Source organism: Eriocheir sinensis, chromosome 5 (genome assembly GCF_024679095.1).
Source record: "Eriocheir sinensis breed Jianghai 21 chromosome 5, ASM2467909v1, whole genome shotgun sequence".
NCBI lineage: Eukaryota > Metazoa > Arthropoda > Malacostraca > Decapoda > Varunidae > Eriocheir > Eriocheir sinensis.
The window spans coordinates 17,724,184-17,747,097 of record NC_066513.1 but is presented as its reverse complement, the minus strand read 5'-3'; the positions used below and the strand labels follow the sequence as shown (position 1 = coordinate 17,747,097).

The following is a 22,914-nucleotide window of genomic DNA, read 5'->3' as shown; positions in this document are numbered from 1 at the left end:
GGAAGAGGGTGCCGGAAAACAATGCTGTATATTCCTGTCTTGTTTCTACTTCCTGTCTGAGTTGCAAATCCATCGTAATCAAACACAAAGGAAATTAAAGGAGACTGGATGTGCTGCTACCTCGTCTCCCTTGTGATTATTATTCCTCTCTTTTTCCTACCTGTTCTTTAGCCGTATTGGAAGCTGTCTCGTGTCATTTCCCGCGTAGAGGTTGCCTGGGAAAGTTACCCACGCTGTACCGTCGTGAGAGAGAGAGAGAGAGAAAAAGAAAAACGAAACGAAGTTAAAGGTAGTAAAAGGAGAGGAAAGGAACAGGTGTCTTGTTTGAGAGGTGAGAGGGGAGGTAAGGAGGTGAAGGGATCAGGACAGGTAGGTAATGGGGCTTTCCTGCACTCTCTATTTGGAAACGTGTTGTATTGGAATCTTCAGGTGTTGTTTAGTGTTGTGTTTTTAACAGGTGAAGTGATCCTAATTAGTCTAATGTTTACCTTAGCATCTGTATACTACATGTTTCTATCTCACGTTCTCTTTCTCCTTTTTCTTCTGTCCCTCCTCCTCTTCCGCCATCTCCTCCTCTCCCTTCTCATTTCCATTCTCCCCCTCCTCCCCCTCCTCCTCCTATTACTCTTAATCCGTCTCCTCCTCCTGTATTCTGCACATGTTTCCGCCTAACTTCCTCACACCCCTTCTCCCGCTATTCATCCTTCTCTTCCTCCTCCTCCTATTCCTCCTCCTCCTCTTCCTCCTCCCCCTCCTCCTCCTCCTCCTCCTCCTCCTCGTTCTCCCATTCCTCTTCCTAATCCTTCGCTTGCTCCTCTCACAGTCTGAATGTTTCCGTTTCTCTTCCCTCTCTTTACCCCTATTTTCTTCGATGTCCTCTCTTTTGTCTTTTTCTCCATTCTCCCCCTCTTTCTCCTCCTCCTCCTCCTCCTGCTCCTCCTCCTCCTCATTCACACGCTTCACAAGAACACGTCCCATTCACACAACCTTCCTCCTACACGCCCTTGAAGGCTCATTTAACAAAAACTGAACAAAACAAAAAAACTCCCATATTCAGCTTTTTTCTCTTTTTTTTTCACAACTCCTCTACGACCCTTTTGTGCTTTATTCGCCTTTTTTTGCCCTCAACCTTCTGCCCCCTCCTCCCTTTGCCTCACTTTTTCTTCCCTTCAGACAAATAAATAAACAGACAAAGAGGCAATGAGCAGCAGCCTTGATAATAACCCTAAACACAACACCGGTGACACGTAACAGTGGTTTTATGTGTATTTTTTCTCCCATTAGTTTCGCAAGCGGTAAATTTCTAATAAAAGTGTCAAGGGAAGAGTGGCTTAAGATTCTCTCTCTCGCGCTCGCTCTCCCTTCCTCCCTCCCTCCCCTGCATCAGTAACCCATGTCGCCCCGAAGAGAACACAACCGACGTATCGACATCCCGGCAACGCGATCATAAAACGTTTCTTCACCTTTCACCTCCAGCTGTCGATAGAGGGAAGTATATTCACTATTTTCTTTCTTCAAACTCTAGAGGGAGAACTGTTTATCGAAATAGCTTCTTTTTTTTTCTGGGACCTAATTTTTATTTGCGTATGGCTGAAGTAACTCATTTTGTTCCTTTATTTTTTTATTGTCGCTTTTTATCCTTCATCAAAATCTAGAGGGAACCATAAATGAAAAGAGTCGCTGGCTGCTTTGTTGAGGTCCATATAGCTACTGATTCTTATACATGTATATATAAATCTAACTGAAGTCTTTAGTCACGGGTACACACCAAGAGAAAGGTCATGCGGTCCCTTCCCGTTAATATTTTTCTTTTAGAGTCAGGGGAATAAGAAAACTGTAGAAAACGACGGAATCTGTTAGGAGATTTATTGTATCACCACTCTATCTTCCTCGTACTACCGAAAAAGAAGAAATAAAGTGAAAAGTATTAAAGGAAGTGAAAATTGCATCCACACCACCACTTTCTCTCGGTCCTTTCACACGGGCGAGTGGCAGACACGTGCGGAAACTATCCCTTCGCGTGTCGAGGAAAAGGAATCGTTCCCACAAAGTAAACACGCACTGAACGCTACTCCCCGGCACTCCTTTACGTGTCTGAGGCGGGGAAGCAATTTAGTGGAGCTACGTGGGTACTGCGGCGATGGGGGAGGAGGCGTGCGTGAAAGGGAAGTGTAGGTCGACTGAGGCAGAGAGGGGTGAGAGCAGTGTGTGAGGGGAAGGTTCTATACGCCAGAGAGGGGCATTGAGGGGCATTGGGGTCGTATGTCAAGTGGATATTTGGGTATAAGGACGATATAGGAGGTATGGTGCCTTGTGGAAAATGCTTCGATAAGTGGTGGGAATGTAATCGGACTCTGTAGGGGGATACTGTGGAGGGGGGTTGAGGTGTTTGGACGATAGAAGGTGAGGCTGGGGTGTGTAAAGAGGGAGTATGTGTGCATGCTTGGGTGTCTGGGGCGCTGGTTGATGAATATGATGTGACACTAACTCACGATAAAAAAAAATTATAGTTTGCTTCTCTCTCTCTCTCTCTCTCTCTCTCTCTCTCTCGCTCTCGCTCTCGCTCTCGCTCTGTATTCAGCTCATGCCGTCAAGGACATAAAAACGTGAAGGAGTTGGTGGGACGGAATTTTTGAGGGGGCGCAGGCGTCCTTCCTTTTAGTTATTCATGGATTTGATCTTATTTTCGTTTGCTTTTGTTTTATGAGTGTCGTACAAGGAGAGAGAGAGAGAGAGAGAGAGAGAGAGAGAGAGAGAGAGAGAGAGAGAGAGAGAGAGAGAGAGAGAGAGAGAGAGAGAGAGAATGTAAGACAGACGGATGAAAGTGTACATAAGATAAAGAAAAAGAACATAGATGCCAAATAAGAAAAAAATGAAAAATGTAAAAAGAAGCAATTAAAACGGAATGAATAATAAAACCGTAGAGAGAGAGAGAGAGAGAGAGAGAGAGAGAGAGAGAGGTTGTGTTTTATTTAAGTGGTCAACGACGTAGAGTCAAAAATTTTCAGTGCGTGTTTTCTGTTTTGAGTCTCTCTCTCTCTCTCTCTCTCTCTCTCTCTCTCTCTCTCTCTCTCTCTCTCTCTCTCTCTCTCTCTCTCTCTCTCTCTCTCTCTCTCTCTCTCTCTCTCCTCTCTCTCTCTCTCTCTCTCTCTCTCTCTCTCTCTCTCTCTCTCTCTCTCTTGTCCTCCTCAACCTTCGCCAACCACTCCACGCCTCCCTAACCTTACAAACTCACTCACCGTAGCTCACCCGTCCTCGCCTCCCTCTCATTCCCTCGTCTTTCAGCTCCCAGCACTCAAAGCCCAAAGACAACTAAGGCCAGAGACAGATCTGACAGCCACCGCAAGGGACCAGAAAGGTTTCAAGCCCACAACCCTGAGCGACACAGAAACAGAGAGTGGCCCTTGCATGCAGATGTTCCCGGTTCTGCTGCTCCCCGCGTGCGCCTGCCTGCCTCACAGCCTCTTTGCACGGATCTGGTTTTCCGCGTAAACTCATCAGACCCTTGAGAGCTGCGTCCGGCAAAGCTTCCGGTAAATTTAAGCTGCTCCAGAAGTTAACGTGGGTCTCGCGAGGTGGCTGGCAAAAAGAGGGGAATGCTCTCCCTCAACGCCTCGCTTCCCCTCTGTGGATCGCCTGGAGAATCTGATGCGTCAGGGACTCGCTTGCCCGCCCACAGAGTTAGACAGCTTTCGAAACTACGCACGCACATTTTACCCTTTTGAAGCTATGCAATTTTCACTTTCACGAACATTGTTGAGATCTGTAAGGTTAGTGCAGTATTAGTGGTGATGGTGTTAGTTGTGGTGATCAACATAAACCTGGGTGCATTTTTTTTCTAATGAATGAAGATGAAAAAAATATAGTAAACAGTTTTAAATCAAATCTTTACCTTTGTACATCTTTAAATATTGTAATAATAATAATAGTAATAATAATAATAGTGATAAAGTGTTGCCCGCCGGTATTTCGTGGTTAGCTTCTTGGACGAGGACGACAAGGACATAAATTTTACGAAGGAGTGCGAGGAGGATGAGATATATTGAAGGTAAACCATGATAAATTGTGCGCGGAAAGCAAGAGGAGGAACAGGGGAAGGGTAAGGAGAAGGAAGAGGAAGAAGAGATGGCTGTGGTGTAATAGGAGGAGGAAGAGGAGGTGGTTGTGGTGGAGGAGGAATAGGAGGAGAAGGCTAAGCGAATAAACAGGAAATGAGGGGAAAAATTATATAACTAGAGAGAAGTGTGAAATTAAATGGCTTGGAAAAGAAGAGAAAAGAGAGAGAGAGAGAGAGAGAGAGAGAGAGAGAGAGAGAGAGAGAGAGAGAGAGAGAGAGAGAGAGAGAAACACAGACAAACAGATTGAGTAACTTACAAAAAGAATGCAAAAATAAAATCCTTATGAAATTATATTCAAATTATTTTCACGGACTTTTTTTCACTCACTTTGACTTCATACACACAAAAAAATAAATCAAAACATCAAGAAATAACACTTTTCAACTCATCCAAATTTACGTTATATAAGTAAATCCCAGAGTAAGACTCGGGTGGAAGTTTCAAATTAATTAAGTATCAGAGTGAATTTAGCACCTGCCACAGTGAAGTTAGGGAAGGCAAGATTGGTAGCGAAGGAAACAACAACCGGTAAGCAAATGAAACAGGTAAAAGGAGCGCTGCAAAGGTTCCCAGGTAAGGTGAGGGTGGTGGGCACGCGGATGTTAGCGAGAGTGGAGACAAGATGAGAAGAAAAAAGGATTAGTTCGGAACACCTGACACATAGGAGAGTAAACAGAGATAAAGAGCAAGGAAAGGGATTATGAGATGATGCAAGGAGAAATGAAGGAACGGGGGTTAAAGTGGAGTTAAAGAGATAAGAGAAAGGCGAGGAAAGAGAGTATAAAGAGAAACTGAGATAAATATAATGAGAAGACAAGGCGACAGGGTAGAGATTAGAGAGAGAGAGAGAGAGAGAGAGAGAGAGAGAGAGAGAGAGAGAGAGAGAGAGAGAGAGAGAGAGAGAGAGAGAGAGAGAGAGAGAGAGAGAGAGAGAGAGAGAGAGAGAGAGTAATGTGAAGTAAGAAAAAGGAGAGAGAGAAAAGAATAAACGAGATATAAATTACTAGATAAAAGGGCGGTGAAAAGAAAGACAGGAAAGGCACATAAATGATAAAGGAAGGAACACAGGAAAATAAAGGAAAAATATCAAGTAGCAAACCAGTACAGGAAAAGGACATAAGAAAAAATAGAGAAAAGAAAACGTGCGAGAAAGAAGGAAATTAAATGGAGGAGGAAATGGAGAGGTGAGTAGTGAGGGGAAAAAGAGGAAAGTGAGGGGAAAAAAGAGGGAAGTGAGGGGAAAAAAGAGGAAAGTGAGGGAAAAAAGTGGAGAGAAAAGAAAAAAGTGGAAAGTGAGGGAAAAAAGTGGAGAGGAAAGAAAAAAAAGAGGAAAGTGAGGGAAAAAAGTGGAGAGAAAAGAAAAAAAGAGGAAAGTGAAGGATAAAAGTGGAAAGGAAAGAAAAAAAAAGGAAAGTGAGGGAAAAAGTGGAAAGGAAAGAAAAAAAGAGGAAAGTGAGGGAAAAAATTGGAGAAGAAAGAAAAAAAAAGAAAATTAGGGGGAAAGAAGAGGAAAGTCAGGGGAAAAAGTGGAGAGAAAAGAAAAAAGTGGAAAGTGAAGGGAAAAAAGAGGAAAGTGAGGGAATAAAGTGGAGAGGAAAGAAAAAAAATGAGTGAGGAAAAAAGTGGAGAGGAAAGAAAAAAAAGGAGTGAGGAAAAAAGTGGAGAGGAAAGAAAAAAAAGGAGTGAGGGAAAAAGTGGAGAGGAAAGAAAAAAAAGGAGTGAGGGAAAAAGTGGAGAGGAAAGAAAAAAAATGAGTGAGGGAAAAAGTGGAGAGGAAATAAAAAAAAGGAGTGAGGGAAAAAGTGGAGAGGAAAGAAAAAAAGGAGTGAGGGAAAAAAGTGGAGAGGAAAGAAAAAAAATGAGTGAGGAAAAAAGTGGAGAGGAAATAAAAAAAAGGAGTGAGGGAAAAAGTGGAGAGGAAATAAAAAAAATGAGTAAGGGAAAAAGTGGAGAGGAAAGAAAAAAAATGATTGAGGAAAAAAGTGGAGAGGAAAGAAAAAAAGGAGTGAGGGAAAAAAGTGGAGAGGAAAGAAAAAAAATGAGTGAGGAAAAAAGTGGAGAGGAAAGAAAAAAAGGAGTGAGGGAAAAAAGTGGAGAGGAAAGAAAAAAAAAGAGGAAAGTGAGGGGAAAAAAGTGGAGAGGTTAAAAGTAAGGGTAAAAATAAAGTGTTGAGATAGTAAAGAGTGAAGGATATGTACGATGAATTTTCTTTCAAGCTCACGGAGCCATTAAAATACCATAATGTTCAGAGAGTTGGTCTTTTGCGGCACCAGGGAGTTTTCTTCCCCTCATAAACCCTAATTTTTTTCACGCCCTCATCCGCTCACCTTTCCATTAAGAACATATATATATATATATATATATATATATATATATATATATATATATATATATATATATATATATATATATATATATATATATATATATATATATATATATATATATATATATATATATATATATATATATATATATATATATATATATATATATATATACATATATATATAATCACAATAAAGTTAGTATTTCATTAACGAGGAATGAGAAAAGTAGAGTTTCCTGCCGTATTCTACATTTAATCTTTAGAGTACAAGTTTATTATATTATTCCTTTATTAAAAGTGCTTCTGTAATGCCAGATTTTTATAAGGACATAAGTAAGTGTTAAGTGTGGCTGCAGTGGCCGTTAACTCTCCCACGGAAATATACATGTTTCTATATATTGTCGAAAAAAGGTAGTTAGATATATATATATATATATATATATATATATATATATATATATATATATATATATATGTGTGACAGAGAGAGAGAGAGAGAGAGAGAGAGAGAGAGAGAGAGAGAGAGAGAGAGAGAGAGAGAGAGAGAGAGAGAGAGAGAGAGAGAGAGAGAGAGAGAGAGAGAGAGAGAGAGAGAGAGAGAGAGAGAGAGAGAGAGAGAGAGAGAGAGAGAGAGAGAGAGAGAGAGAGAGAGAGAGAGAGAGAGAGAGAGAGAGAGAGAGAGAGAGAGAGAGAGAGAGAGAGAGAGAGAGAGAGAGAGAGAGAGCGAGAGAGAGAGAGAGAGAGAGAGAGAGAGAGAGAGAGAGAGAGAGAGAGAGAGAGAGAGAGAGAGAAATGCTGCTTCAAGAGAAATGAGGTGGGTAGTGTGGAGTCTCTCTCTCTCTCTCTCTCTCTCTCTCTCTCTCGCGCGCGCAAGAAAAAAAGTGGACAGATCCTTTCCAGATGAATGCGTCCTCTCATACCTATAGCAGCAGTAGTAGTAGTAGTCGTAGTAGTAGTAGTAGTAGTAGTAGATAGTCATAGTACTAGCAATATAAATAATAATAGTGGGCACCATAGTAGTACACATCCTCAATCTCCTACATTCCCATCCCTTCCTTTAGCTCACTTGGGACCTGCCGAGAGGTTAGAACTCAACCTACACAATGGGGTTCGTTCAGAGATTCCCACTTCGAGCCAGAATGAGGGTCAAGGGTCGTTTTATGGCACTTATCCTCTTCCCCCTCCTCTTTTTTTCACCTTGTCAGGAAGAGGAGAATGGGAAGTCTGCTTCAAGATGTTTAACGTGAATGGGTGGAGAAAGGGAGCAGTGAAGGGCGGTACTGAAGAGAGAGAGAGAGAGAGAGAGAGAGAGAGAGAGAGAGAGAGAGAGAGAGAGAGAGAGAGAGAGAGAGAGAGAGAGAGAGAGAGAGAGAGAGAGAGAGAGAGAGAGAGAGAGAGAGAGAGAGAGAGAGAGAGAAAGGGGGTAAGAAACTAGTGGCGATATGCTATGCTTTTTTTCTTTCCCTTCCTCGGAGCCTCACCAGCACCTGCCCTTAATGAGCCCATCACACCTGAGTTAGATTGCGTGTTCGCCCCCAGAATTACCGCAGCGAGGCCAGGCGGGTTCTTGGGTCCTCGGGGCTCTGCCTTTTGTTGTCCTTTCCCTTCATTTTTTCCCTTCATTTTTTTTTCTCTCTTTCTGGAAGGCGTTTGCTCATTGCCATTTCCCCCTTTTTTGCATCTTGTCATTATTTTCCTTTATTCATGTATTGGGTTTGTGAATGAACACACACACACGACTCGAGTTGAGCCTGACAATACTCTATGTAGCCATTTTCTAACTTTTTTTGTTTTATGTTTGTTTCTCTTTTAACTCATGAGGATCTTGAAAGTTATTTACTTCTCAGTACAAAGCTGAGGAATAGTTTGTACTTTTTTTATCATGTTCATATTTTTGGCAATGAAAAATATATGATGAAAGGAGAAGGGAGTCAGTTTTATTATCGTGTCTATCAATATAACAAATACTTTATATCGAATATTTTCTCTTATTTCAGTCATAATATTATTTTACTAGAGGGCTGAAGAGAAGTACATGTTATCCACTTTTTGTCTATAGTAGATATTTCAATTCACTGAGAGCAACGCCGGCGGGTTTTTCCTATTCTTTATTTTTCCTTTGAGCTGCCTCCCTTACTGTAAAAAAAAAGTATGATGTGCAGCAACCTAGGTACCACCATTGCCGAACTAAGAGCGTAGGCCTTCAGGGCATTACTCCTGACTTTTTTTCTTTTTTTTTACGTCGTGGCCTATTGCACCGGTAGGCTTCTTCCCGGTTGATCCTGATGGTCGGTCCAAGGCTTCTTCCCGGTGGGGCCTGATGGTCGGCCCAGCCGGTTCTGGCGCAGGCGAGTGTTTATAGTGGCGCCATCTTGCATTGGCTCATGCTGCCCTCCCGGAGCTTATCTTTAATTCTAGAATCTAGTCCGGGTTGATAGGTGGTCTTCTGGACAGCATGTGGGTAGTTTTAAGCCACTCGGCGGCGGCTGAAAAATCCCAGCTTGGTGGCACCGGTCGGGGATTGGACTCGCGTCGTCCCGAACGCGGCGCCGTCACCCTATCCATTCAGCCACCGCTTCCCCATGTAGATAAATTTACATGTAATCAGACAGACATTATTGGAGCACTTAATCTACTCATCTAGGCCTAATGTATGAAAGTTCAAGTCCTTGAGTCTGCTGAAAATGCATATCTTTAATTTTATTTCTAGGCGCGAGACCCTAAGCCATGTTCTAATTAGTTCGTTCGTTAATACACCCCTGACTAGTACACCACCACACTCTACAGATACAATAAGTCTATAAGTTTCTGGAATACATAGAATGGTCACAAGATTATCAGAGTCTCATTCATGTCCATTTTCTTCAGTTCTTTCTATACAAGAGAAGACAAGAGTAATGGGTAGCAATATCAAAACCAAATATACATCGCCGCCCACCTACACCTTCCTGCTGAAGTCCCTGCTCTAGGGACAGATCTTGACAACAACGACAGTCACAAGCACCCTGTAGCCTACCGCTGGGGCCGTTGTCCCATGGCCTAACCAGTCCCCCAAAACGCTTAAGAAATTATACCAGGACATTCGGGAGTCCAGAGAAAGGTTCAATTGCTTATTATCATAGTGTTATGCCGGACGTGTTACTTGGGTTCCGTGTCGCCGTCAGGAGACTCCGTGGAAGGGAGATATGTAAACACTTTGCACAGCTTCTGTAGTTTAATATTCTTCCTTAGTAGTACACTTCACTTTGACTCTTCACTTACCACTAGCTTACTATGACTGGGACTGACTCTCTCTCGCCCTCTTCTCCTATATATATCCAGAACAGTACAGTCTAGAATGTTACAGTATATTTTAGATCATACAAGAACATGTAGCAAAAATATATGCGAGTTGGCAACACTTCCCGCCTGGCGTCTGGCCGCGCCCCGCGGGGCGCGGACGGCTCGCCTTGTTCCCCGCCCCCCTGCTCGTTCCTCCCGGAGCCTTCTAGAGGCCTATGGTCGCCGGGGGAAGCTTCCAGCACAACACTACCCCCCCCTCTTAATTGTGATCGTCCCGATCACACACTTAACTATGTACAAACATAAGAGAATTAATCAAAAACATAATAATCGTCGTATCGCTGTGGACGCCTGCGTTGTCTCTGTCTTCTGTTCGTTGCCTCCTGCGCGTCTGTCTCCTGGTGCGCCTCGTCGTCGTTCGCTTCTTGGGGTGTCCCTGTAACATCTGCCGAAGCCGGGAGGTTATCTCCCTCGACTGAAAGGTCCAGAAGGCCTACGTCGTCGTCGACCTCCTCTCGGTCCTGGACGCCCCTTGCGTTTTCGTCGGCTGCTGGGTGTCTGTAGTTGTTCCAAGTGTAGTTTCCCGGACTGTGGTACCTCCATAGGCGGTTGACGTGGACAACTTTCGGCTTGGTCCTTTCCGTTCTCCGGATTCAGTAAGTCACGTCGGAGAGGCGTTCTAGCACAGTGTAAGGGCCTTCCCAGGGGCTCTGTAACTTCGGAGACTGTCCTTTCTTCCTCTGCGGGTTGTAAAGCCAGATATGGTCTCCTTCCTTGAAGTCAACGTGGCTTGCCCTCATATTGTAACCGCGCTTCATGGCCTCCCCGGAGAACTTCAAGGCACCACGGACTTGATGGTGCACCTCCTCCAGCCGTTCCTCTAGCTGACGGGCAAAACCGGAGGCGTCCCTTGGAAGGCTTTCCCCAGGAGGCCTTCCTGTCAGTAGGTCCACCGGCAATCGCAGCTCACGTCCAAACATCAGCTTTGCCGGTGAATACCCCATAGTCTCGTGGGCGGCAGACCTGTAGGCCATGAGAAGCGCAGGCAGCCTCTGATCCCATGAAGACTGATCATTGTTGCACTGCTTGGCCAACTCCTGGCCCAACGTCCAATCAAACCTCTCCACCATTCCATCTGACTGTGGGTGCAGAGGGGTGGTCCGGGTCTTCTTGATACCCAGAAGCTTGCAGCACTCAGCAAGGACTGTTGACTCAAAATTCCTTCCCTGGTCGGAATGGAGCTCGTTAGGCACACCAAAGCGACAGAAGAACTCCTCCACCAAAACCTTGGCGATGGTAGTGGCTTCCTGGTCAGGGATGGCGTAGGCTTCCGGCCACTTGGTGAAGTAATCCATTGTGACGCAGATGTACCTATTTCCGTTCGTCGTCAGAGGCAAGGGTCCTGCTATATCCACTGCCACCCGTTCCATGGGGGCTCCAACCTGGTATAGTTGCAATGGGGCACGGTGACGCTTCTTGGGGCCCTTCTTTGCACAGCACACCTCACACGCGTGACACCATTCTTCCACGTCCTTCCTCATGCCAACCCAGTAGAACCTTTGGCGCAGGCGACTCAGTGTCTTCTTTACCCCAAGGTTCCGCTGGTGATGCTGTCGTGCATTTCTTTCAGGACGCCTTCCCGGGACTTCATAGGTAGCACCGTGGACCAGTAGTGGTCAAGACCATCATGAGAGACCCAGCGTCGCTGCAACATCCCGTCGTCTATCCGAAGAGTGTCCCACTGAGTCCAGTAATTCTTGGTGGTAGGGCTTTCTCTCGAGATTACTTCCCACCCAGGTCGCGTTGACGACTGACTCAGCCACTCCATAATAGGTCTCAGATCTCGGTCCTCCCGCTGCAGTTTTCCCAAGTCTTCCCATGGCACCTCCGCTGTCTGTTCCACTTGGCAGCCCGTCGTGGTGGTTCTCCTGCACATTGATATCTTCGGGGCATGTACAGGACAGACTGGTCGTTGCCCCGTGAACCAGTTCTCCTTCTTACCTCGCCCGAGTGGTGGTTCCTCGCCGGGGGCACATTTTTCCGACACTCATTCTTCCAGTGCCCTTTTCTCCACAGCTCCAGCACTTGGGTCCTTCCCTGGGCTTCTTCCTAGCGCCACCTTCATATTCCTCCTTCCTCTTATAGCATTCGTTCTCCTTGTGCCCAACCTTCTCGCAGTACCAGCACGTTCCTTGGAACCTGTCTGTGTTGCTGACAGCGCCCTTTCGTGCCCTAAAGCCAGAAGTCGAGTCGTCCCTGAAATTTGACCAACTAGACCTAACAAAGGACTCAAACTCCATGGCACGTGCCAGAGCTTTCTGCATTGATGTTGGCTTAGCTTGCTTCACTTGTATCTTCAGCTGAGGGCTGTCCAGGGCATCGATGAATTGATCACGCAGCAAAACCGTCAGCAGGTTAGGGGTGGCACCTGGGTATGCCTTGTGCGCCATGCTCTCAAGGTCCTGAGCGAGTTCCTGAAGAGACTCGCCGCGCCTCCTGTTGCGGGTTCTGAACCTAACCCTGAAGAGCTCGTTCTGGTGCTTGGTCCCATATCGTTGCTCCAGCGCCTGTGCCAGCCCGCTGTAGCTGCCCTTTGTTGCATTATCGAGCTGAGCAAGGACCTCCAGCGCCGCCCCTTTCAGGCTAGTGGCCAGCTGTACCGCGCACTCTTGGTCATCCCATCCGTTCCGGGCTGCCAACAGCTCAAACTGAGCGCGGTAAGCCTCCCAGGAGACCTTGCCATCAAACTCCTGAGGCTTCTTTCTAACAGGCGAACCCAGCAGACTCATGGGGCTGGCGAAACTTCTTGCGGGGATAAACTCAGGCGAAGCAGGGCTCAAACTACCCCGGACTTGCGTAGGAGAAGCATCTTGGGTACAACTAGCCCCTGCAGGCACTGGCTGTCCGTTTCCAGCCAAGCAGTCTTCGAGGGCCTTCACTCTGTCACTTACATCACAAACTGCCTGTTCTGTACGGTTCACCTTTCCCTGCACTTCTAATATTTCTTTGTGTGTCGTCTCTCGTACCACCTCCATCTCTTGTTGAAGATTTGTGTGTTTTTTCTCCACTTCTATCAGGCGTTGTCCCAAGTTCGTGGTCACATCAGTCATTTCTCTTCGCACTGATTCACTTCCATCTTGTACTGCTTTTAGCTGTAGCTGTAATCCTGTGAAGCGATCTTCTAGCTGTTCTTTGAGTTCTTGGAGTGTTCCTTCTTGTTGTTGCTGTGCTCTTTCTTGTTGTTCTTTGAGTTCTTGAAGTGTTTTTTCTTGTTGTTCTTTGAGTTCCTGGAGTGCTCTTTCTTGTTGTTGCTGTGCTCTTTCTTGTTGTTGCTGTGCTCTTTCTTGTTTCTCCCCCTGTAGTCTCAAGGCTTCCAAAAGTTCAGTCAACATGTCGTCCCTCTGGGCAGCTTGGGAACGAGTCTCCATGGCGAAAAACAAATGGCTACACTCCTGAAGCCAATGTTATGCCAGACGTGTTACTTGGGTTCCGTGTCACCGTCAGGAGACTCCGTGGGAGGGAGATATGTAAACACTTTGCACAGCTTCTGTAGTTTAATATTCTTCCTTAGTAGTACACTTCACTCTGACTCTTCACTTACCACTAGATTACTATGACTGGGACTGACTCTCTCTCGCCCTCTTCTCCTATATATATCCAGAACAGTACAGTCTAGAATGTTACAGTATATTTTAGATCATACAAGAACATGTAGCAAAAATATATGCGAGTTGGCAGCACTTCCCGCCTGGCGTCTGGCCGCGCCCCGCGGGGCGCGGTCGGCTCGCCTTGTTCCCCGCCCCCCTGCTCGTTCCTCCCGGAGCCTTCTAGAGGCCTATGGTCGCCGGGGGAAGCTTCCAGCACAACAATAGTGATGTTTACGCGGCTGTGTACGTCTATAGTAAAAATTTTCTTGATATTCAGCCAACAACACTAAACTCCACTAATCCACCATACTAATTAAACTTTATCGTGCAGTCTTTACCTCTTGCTGCGCTCTTGCATAGGCTCTGCAAATGTAAGGCAATATAGGCGGACACACAAGACGCCCGCCAACAGAACGGCCGCGGGCGCGTCTGCCAGTGTAGGCGCCTACTAGGCTGTGTGTTGTCAGACGCCCACAGAGATAGTCCACTCCTACGTGCCCCGGACCCATCATGGGCCGTGGAAAACAAAAGCCCACAGGGCATATTGTAAGGTACGTTACGGAAATATTCTTCTAATTCGAACCCTAAAATACTACCGTACCGTAATTCCCATAGCTGGGCACGATAACAGAAAACCTTATTCCCGATAACCGATAACTGATAATGGAAAACCTTATCGGCGATAACCGATATTCGTTTACTGGAAACACAAATATAGGCGATAACCGATAACCGATACCCGATATTAATCCACAATTCCGATAGCGATAAGTCCTATAGGCGAAAATGATAGAATATTATTTCCAATAAAAAACATAGATGAATTCAAATTTTCATTGCTTGTATTTTAGAAAACTTACAAAACCTGAAAACCACAAGTTGACACGTACCTATGGACGGTAATACTAGAAATGCCTGAACCGTTTTTTTGTTTATAAACACTGGTCTCTCGTGAACTGTGCATGCTCAAACCAGAAAGCGTAGACCTGTACAGTCTTACAAAGCTTTTTAACCATAATTAAGAGTTGCTGGAAGACTGAATCAGACATACAGTACCACTTCCACCATCCCCGCTGTTTCTAGAACGACACTCTGTGCGAGTTGTATTTATATGTACAGAGTGCCGTTTTAGAAACAGCGAGGATGGTGGTACTGTAGGTCTTAATGTGTTAAAAAGCTTTGTGAGACTCTACAGGGCTACACTTACTGGTCTGAACATGCGTAGTTCACGAGAGACCAGTATTTGTAAACAAAAGCGCCAACATTTGACGATGGGACACCAAATAACACAACACCGGGTGCCTTCAATACCATGGCATGCTCACAAACGAATATGGAATATCAAATTTGAGGCGGTGAATAATAATTTTGGGGGGCAAAGTTAAATGATTTTTCTTTTTGATATATTGATTTTTGAGTCTTACATAAAAAAAAAATAACCTAGTGTTTTAATGGTGATGATCAAAGTATGAAATATCTTCACCGAAGATATTTCATACCCCGAAGTTTTTTCATACAACACCGGGCGCCCGGGCCACGTGTAGGGAGGAGACAACGTTTTTTTTCTGAGTCGGAAAAAAGTAGCGATTATCGCCAGTTTGGTTACAAAAGTAACGAAGATACCGATATATATTTAAATAAGTAGCGGATGGCCGATAACCCGATTTTGTTATCAGCGATAAAGTATCGCGATAACTTATCGCGATAACGCCCAGCTATGGTAATTCCGTACCGTAGTTGAAAAATGTCTGACATGTTACCGTACCTAAAAATAATAACGCTACACATACTGTACGCACGCATGTACAAACAAAAATAAACGCACACATGTACACAGGCATTTACACACACTGTACACACAATGTACGCACACATGTATTACAAACATGTACTTAAACATGTACACCACACATGTACACACACAAGTGCACACAAGCATGCACACAAGTGTACACACACATGTACACAAAATATACACACACGTACGCACACATGCACACACATGCAGTTATACATATACGTACATACATGTACACACACTAACATGTATACACTAATGTATACAGATGTACACACACTATACACAGATGTACACGCATGCATTTACACATGTACATACATGAGCACACATAAGTGCACACAAACATGTACACACTTTTTTTGTACACACACGTACAAAACCATATAGTTTACTTCTTCCTTGTGATCACGTGACACACACACACACACACACACACACACACACACACACACACACACACACACACACACACACTAATACATTCCCCCCAGTTACTCTCGGTATGGCAAGCCGCACACACACTGTACAAAGAGATTTATGGGATGGAGGAGTACCTAGTCAAGCTTAATAAATGTGATCGACTTTATATAACCAAACTACGCACTGGAAACAATCAACTGCCAATAATTACAGGTAACCATAGCCAAATAAGTAGGGAAGAGCGGTATTGCACTAAATGTAATGATAGACAAATTGGGGATGAATTTCATGTTTTATTAGTGTCAGAATCAAGAGATTGTTCAGTTAAGAAATATGTATATACCGGAATATTACATAATACTCCCAAATCATTTTAAGTTTGTTGATTTAATGCAGAGGAAAAATATAGAATTGTTAACGAGTTTAGCAAAGTTTATTAAGGGCTTGTTGAGGTTGTTTTATTACATTTCTTAAGAGCTGTGCTCCATACTCTGTAAGAGTCTGAACAAATAAATATATCCTATTCTATTATATATTCTATTCACACGCTTCTTCAGACAAACTTTGTTGATTCAACGATAGAGAGATAATGAAGTGTGCTTGAGGTAAATATATTTTGAGGTGAAATTTATGGCGATTTTACCCAAAGAATCTTTATAATAAACAGGTTTCGTAAACGATATATACTGAATAAATAGGAATATATATTAATGACTCAGTTTTCATTTTGATTTGAAGTGATAATTTTCTTCTTTTTCACCAGCGTTTCAGACTATTGCATTCTTAATATATACAGTCGATGGACGGACGTTATTATCAGGGGAAATAATGACTCTAAATTTCATTCTATTTTTAATGTGTTTTATATTCGCGTCGTCCTCCTCCCCCAATTCCATTTCCCTCTCCTCCTTCTCTTCCTGTTCCTATTCCTGTTCCTCCTCCTTTTTCTTTTTTTCCTCCTCTTCCTCTTTTTTTCTACTCCTCCACCTCCTCCTATATTATCATTGTTATTTTTAATCTACTAAAAATTAAAGATATTATATTATTTTTTTATCACCATCATTATTATTGTTATTATTATTATTATTATTATTATTATTATTATTATTATTAGTAGTAGTAGTAGTAGTAGTAGTAGTAGTAGTAGTAGTATATTATTATAATTACTATTACCATCACTATTTTTTATTATCATTATCAGGGCTGCCGATCCCGCCGATGGTGAACTTTGCGAGGTGGCCCGACCCGGCGTGACCTTCGCGGCCTCTTGGGGAAGGCATAGCAACACTGCAAGCTTCTCCGCATCAGGTACCAAGTGAGTCTAATAGATGGAGGCCCGTGTAAAAAAAAAAAAGTAGTAGTAGTAGTAGTAGTAGTAGTAGTAGTACGTAGCAGTAGAAGTAGTAGTAGTAGTAGTAGCAGTAGTACGTAGTAGTAGTAGTAGTAGTAGTAGTAGTAGTAGTAGTAGTAGTAGTAGTAGTAGTAGTAGTAGTAGCAGTAGTAGTAGTAGTAGTAGCAGTAGTAGCAGTAGTAGTAGTAGCAGCAGTAGAGGAGAAAACCTACCTCATTAGAGCGTACAACAACTCCACGCAAATCGCCCCCTACGTTTTAAAGATTCTGGCCATACTACCGCACCTCATATGCCAACGGACTCACAAGAAAGTCGAAACAATCTGAGGACGTGAAGGCGGTACAAAGAAGAATGGAGCTGTGGAGGAAAGGGGACGTCCGGAAGCTACTTGACGAGGCTAAAACACTACAGGAGAGACTAGGCAGACGTAACATTCGCAAGAAGGACAGTAACGACAGGGCTAGAAACTTTGCTGACAAGATGAGACAAGGCAAAGTGGCCATGGCAACTAGATCACTGTCAATAGAAGATGAGGCAGCGGGAGTCCTTCCCATGACGGAAGAGACACCCCAGATCCTTAAGGACAAGCATCCAGATGCTAGACCTGCACACCCAGAAATGAAGTTCCTTGGGGACTACACCCCACCGCATCGAGTTGTCTTCGACCATATCAGCGGTGACGTGATCTGGAAGCACGCCCTTCACACGCAGGGAGCGGCTGGACCATCAGGCTTGGATGCCAAGGGGTGGAAACACCTCCTCAGTAAGAACATCTTTGGTAATCCAGCTGTGGATCTTCGCGACGCAATAGCCGCCCTAGCAAGAAAATTGGCGTCAGAGAATTGCCAACACCTCGAGCCTTTGATGGCCTGCCGGCTCATCCCGCTGGATAAAAAACCAGGCTGTCGCCCAATCGGGATGGGGGAGGTGCTCAGGAGGATCATAGGCAAGGCTGTCATGGAGGTGGTGAAGGACGACGTGAGGAAGGCGGTGGGAAACCTCCAAGTGTGTGCGGGTCAGCAGGCTGGGTGTGAAGCTGCCATTCACGCCGTCAGGAAAATGTTCGAAGACCCAGAATGCGAGGCGGTGCTGATGGTGGACGCTGCAAATGCGTTCAACAACATCAATAGGGAAATAGCACTGCACAACAGCAAAATCAAGTGCCCTATATTCGCCCAATATATTGAAAATACATACAAGGAACCTGCCAGACTGTTCATCAGCAGTTATAATGACCAACGACTTGGAGACCCGGTGGCCATACAATCCTCAGAGGGCACCACCCAGGGGGACCCAGTGGCCATGGCAATGTTTGCCCTGGGAATGATGAAGCTGCAGGACATCATCCGCCATGAAAACACCAACGTCAAACAGGTGGCGTATGCGGATGACCTCACCGGGGTAGGAAAGTCTGCAGACCTCAGGAAATGGTGGGACCTCGTCAATGAACACGGCCCTAAAATAGGGTACCATCCCAACGCCACGAAGTCTGTGGTGATTGTAAAACCAGAGGCATACGATCGGGCCAAAACAGCATTCCAGGGCAGTAACGTGAAACTGTCAGTGACTGGAGAAAGACACCTCGGGGCAGCCATTGGAAAAGATGAATACTGAACCGAATATGTGAAAACGGCTGTAAAGCGCTGGGAGTCCGAACTGCAGAGACTGAGCGAGATCGCCAAAACAGAACCGCAGGCAGCCTACGCAGCATTTACGTACGGTGTCAAGCATAAATGGAACTACCTCATGAGGACAGTTCCTGATGTTGCTCCGTTACTAAAACCTCTGGAAGATGCTATCAGAAACACCTTCATACCGGCGATAGCAAATGGGAGATGTCCCAGTGACCAGGAGAGAAGATTGCTGGAGTTGCCGCCAAGAATGGGTGGGCTCGGCATCACCAACCCACAAAATCTTGCTGAGTCTGAATTCGGGAACTCAATCCGAATCACAGCCTCCTTGACCGGATATATTACCAATCAAAATGAAAGGGGAGAAGACAACCCTCAAGATATTAGGTCACTAAGGAATGAAATCTCCATAAACAGAGAAGGAAAACAGAGAGACACTCTGAGTGACCTAATGAGAGAACTCCCGGAAGACACAAGGAGGAGGACAGATATTGCACAGGAAGTGGGCGCTTCAAACTGGCTAACCACACTACCTATCAGGGCAAAAGGCTTCAACTTAAACAAAAAAGAATTTACTGATGCCCTTGCCCTCAGGTATGGCTGGCCAGTGGATGGGCTCCCAAACATGCGTAACTGTGGCTCACCCTTCAACCAAAATCATGCCATGACATGCAAGAGAGGAGGTTTCGTCTGCATGAGATATGATGAAGTAAGAGACGTAACAGCTCAGATGCTGAAAGAAGTCTGCCACGACGTGACTGTGGAACCCATGCTGCTCCCTCTGCAAGGCGAACACCTCGCCAGACGCACCGCTAATGTTTCGAACGAAGCACGAGTGGATGTTAGCGCCAGAGGGTTTTGGACTCGTGGACAAAGGGCATATTTTGACATAAGGATCTTTGATCCCATGGCCCATTGCCACAGAGACCTGACCCTTGATGCAGCCCACAGAAGAAACGAACAAGAGAAGAACAGAGCATATGAAGAAAGAATACAGAATGTGGACCAGGGCTCCTTCACCCCGGTAGTATTCACGACGGCAGGAGGGATGGGACCAAGGGCGCAAAGCTTCTACGCAAGACTCGCCGAAACACTGGCTGATAAGAAATAACAGCCAAGAAGCAGTGTGGTCGCCTGGATGAGATGCAGGCTGTCCTCCCTCCTGAGGTCAGCCTTGGTCTGCCTGAGAGGAACCAGGTCACCTGCACCCAAAACCACCCGCATTGCTGACCTGGACTTTGAGGCGACGGTGGTTGATAGTCGTATCAACCACAAGCTCTGTTAGCTTAAAAATAAAATGTTTAGTAAAGTTTGTAATATTAAATAAAGATGGTTGTCGGCCACAGTCATTGGCGAGGTGGGGCCAATGAATTGCTTTGTGAAAGGATATGAGAGAATATACAGCTCACAACGCAACTCTAATAGATGGAGGCCCGTAGTAGTAGTAGTAGTAGTAGCAGTAGTAGCAGTAGTAATAGTAGCAGAAGTAGCAGTAGTAGTAGTAGTAGTAGCAGTAGTAGTAGTAGTAGTAGTAGTAGCAGTAGTAGTAGTAGTGGTAGCAGTAGTAGCAGTAGTAGTAGTAGTAGTAGCAGTAAATATATAAATATTTAAATAAATAAATAGTTAAATATATCATTTACCGTTTTTTATAACAATACACACACACACACACACACACACACACACACACACACACACACACACACACACACACACATATATATATATATATATATATATATATATATATATATATATATATATATATATATATATATATATATATATATATATATATATATATATATATATATATATATATATATATATATATATATATATATATATATATATATATATATATATATGATAGGACATATTGATTGAAAGAGTTCTTTGCTTCAATAATACTCGAACAGAGTAAGAAAAAAATAGAAAAAATGTAAATTAAGAAAAATGTGTTAAAATGTTTTGTGAAAGTCCACAATTGTATTCTCTGAAAGAACTGAGCGTATTTTTGTCAAGAAAAGACGACACACACACACACACACACACACACACACACACACACAGACACACTTGTGGCCCAGACCTGACCGAGGCCAGACGTGGGTCACGGCGCTCCGAAAGGAGCAGCCAGGGGCCAGCCTGTTGTCCTCCCCCCTTCCCCTCCATCCCCCTCTCCCTTTTCATCAAAACCCAACACCGTAAGAAACTTTTGTGACATCATGGTGACAGACAGTGAGTGCAGTGCGTTTGTGGTGCCGTGAAGACACTGAAGAGTAGAAATGGCCGGTGTGACGTCGACGCGGCCTTACCATCCAACCGACGCCCCAGGTGCCCCAGATGCCCCCAGGTACACCAGCCCGACCATCATGGTGCTGGGAGAATTCGGTTCAGGTGCAGTGCAGTGGACTCATGGTTGGGGCAATCAGCACGCCGCTCAACATACAAGGCAGTGCAGACGATATAGATGTTCCCACGCCTACTGCCGCGCGGTCCACCTCTTCCTATCTTGTTACACCGGCTGGATAGAAGAGCAGGTCATCCCTAAGCCCATAAGCTGAGTGACGGCCGACACCGCCTCTACCTGCACCCCTGACCCTTTTTGACCTGGGGTTGACCTTGGGCTTACACCTGACCCGTCATCCGAAAAACCACACCGCCTCCTACTGCGCCAGCGCACTGCATTCCACCACCTCACCTCCCCCCCACCACCCCAGACCCCCATATCCCTTTCCTATTGTACAGTCGACGATAGAGAGTAGTGTCACGGTTTTCAGAATGTTTAGCCTGGTGGCGGTATCTGGCAACTATACCACAGTGGCGCATTCACTGGTGATGTTAGTGACGCATATCAGTGTGTACAGTGTGTGTGTGACCGTGAAATTATAATATTGTATAATATTATATTATATTATAATATAATGTAGTTAGAAATATACCAGATTACATGAATTCAATTTAGAAATGCGATAATGAATGTCTTCTACATGATGATGATGATGACGACGAGGTAAAACATCACGAACAGTCTGAAACACTTTTTCTTATTAAACTTTGAAAATACCGTGTGCAATGCTGTCCTTCACAGAGGCAGGCAGTGACTAATGCTCCTTACCATCAAACAGCAAATAGGCTTGAGGGTCTGTTTAGCTCGCAGCCTTAATTCCCGTCACTATAAAGCCTCAAAGACAATTCAGATCATCAAAAATCTAAAATCATTTCTCCGTGAAGATTACGTAATATCTAAGTATAAATACGTGTGTGTGTGTGTATGTGTGTGTGTGTGTGTGTGTGAGTTGAGTGCGAGCGCGGAAAAGCCCGCGGTCGACGGCCCCATCATGTGAACGTTTATAGCCTATTATTACGTATAAATTTTTTAATAAAGAACAAGATCTCGGCTGTCAGGGATTTATTTTTTTAAGTTAAAAAACTAAAAGCTCGTGTCAAAATGTAGCGACAGAGCCTTAAGAAAAAATATTTATCAAGCGGGCACTTTTGATAAATATCTATCTTAAAATTATGGAGAGTGCACCACCGATCACCACAACAGTACGATTTCGATAGGATGTAATAATTTTCATGTCGCTTTCTGAACGAAACTTACTAGACAATGTGACACTACTCTCTATAGCCGACTGTACATTTCAAAAGTGTATTTGTAACGTGTATATTTTCAGCTTTACAGCTGCTATCATTTAATAAACCGTCTATTATTATTATTACACACACACACACACACACACACACACACACACACACACACACAAGCGCGCGCGCTCAATAAAAATATAAAACTGGGGAAAGAGGTTTTATGTTCACGGGCACCATGAACACCCTCTTCTCCTCCCCCCTTTGACCTTCCACGCCACAGCCAAATAATTATAACTCCCCACTCCTTGCCTGCATCACTTCTCGCTTGAGCTTCCTAGGCTGTACAACTGGTGAGGTGAGTCAGGTTGGTCTTGGTCTCACTCGTCTTTTCGGACACTTCCTATCGTCATCCATAAAACATAAGTGCATTTTAAGGTTATGTTTGCATGTCTTGAAATAAAACGTAAGCAGGAGAGAGAGAGAGAGAGAGAGAGAGAGAGAGAGAGAGAGAGAGAGAGAGAGAGAGAGAGAGAGAGAGAGAGAGAAACTGTCAGTAAATCCAAGGCAGTGCAATGAGTACAGTTCAGCGACAGCACAATATCAAAAGCAAGTCTCGCTAGGCACATATGATGCGTTCACCTGTTGTTGAAAGCCTTGTTTCTACAGACATGATCGGGGTGCAAGGCTCGGCCACGGGGCTGCTGGGGGGCTGGCTGTACACCCTCCTGCTAACGCTGT

General features: G+C 44.5%; 2 protein-coding genes across 7 annotated transcripts in view; both read left to right on the top strand.

Annotated features, from left to right (window-relative positions):
- Positions 1-20,800: 20,800 nt before the first annotated feature.
- Positions 20,801-22,914, top strand: part of LOC126984741 (cytochrome P450 2L1-like) — a 70,460-nt gene continuing 68,346 nt past the window's right edge. For 2 of the 4 annotated variants that reach the window (XM_050838797.1, XM_050838788.1), the window contains exon 1: positions 20,804-22,531. The gene's annotated coding sequence lies outside the window, so the exon portion shown is untranslated. Of the gene's footprint in view, positions 22,541-22,914 lie in introns of all 4 variants that reach the window. The other 2 variants (XM_050838771.1, XM_050838778.1) reach the window with 2 other exon arrangements.
- The window catches only part of LOC126984755 (cytochrome P450 2L1-like), a 30,358-nt gene continuing 30,286 nt past the window's right edge, over positions 22,843-22,914 (top strand). For all 3 annotated transcript variants that reach the window (XM_050838823.1, XM_050838821.1, XM_050838815.1), the window contains exon 1: positions 22,843-22,914. This exon is cut by the window's right edge and continues 57 nt beyond it. In XM_050838823.1, the coding sequence (XP_050694780.1) occupies positions 22,845-22,914 (70 nt within the window). In that variant the 5' untranslated portion in view covers positions 22,843-22,844.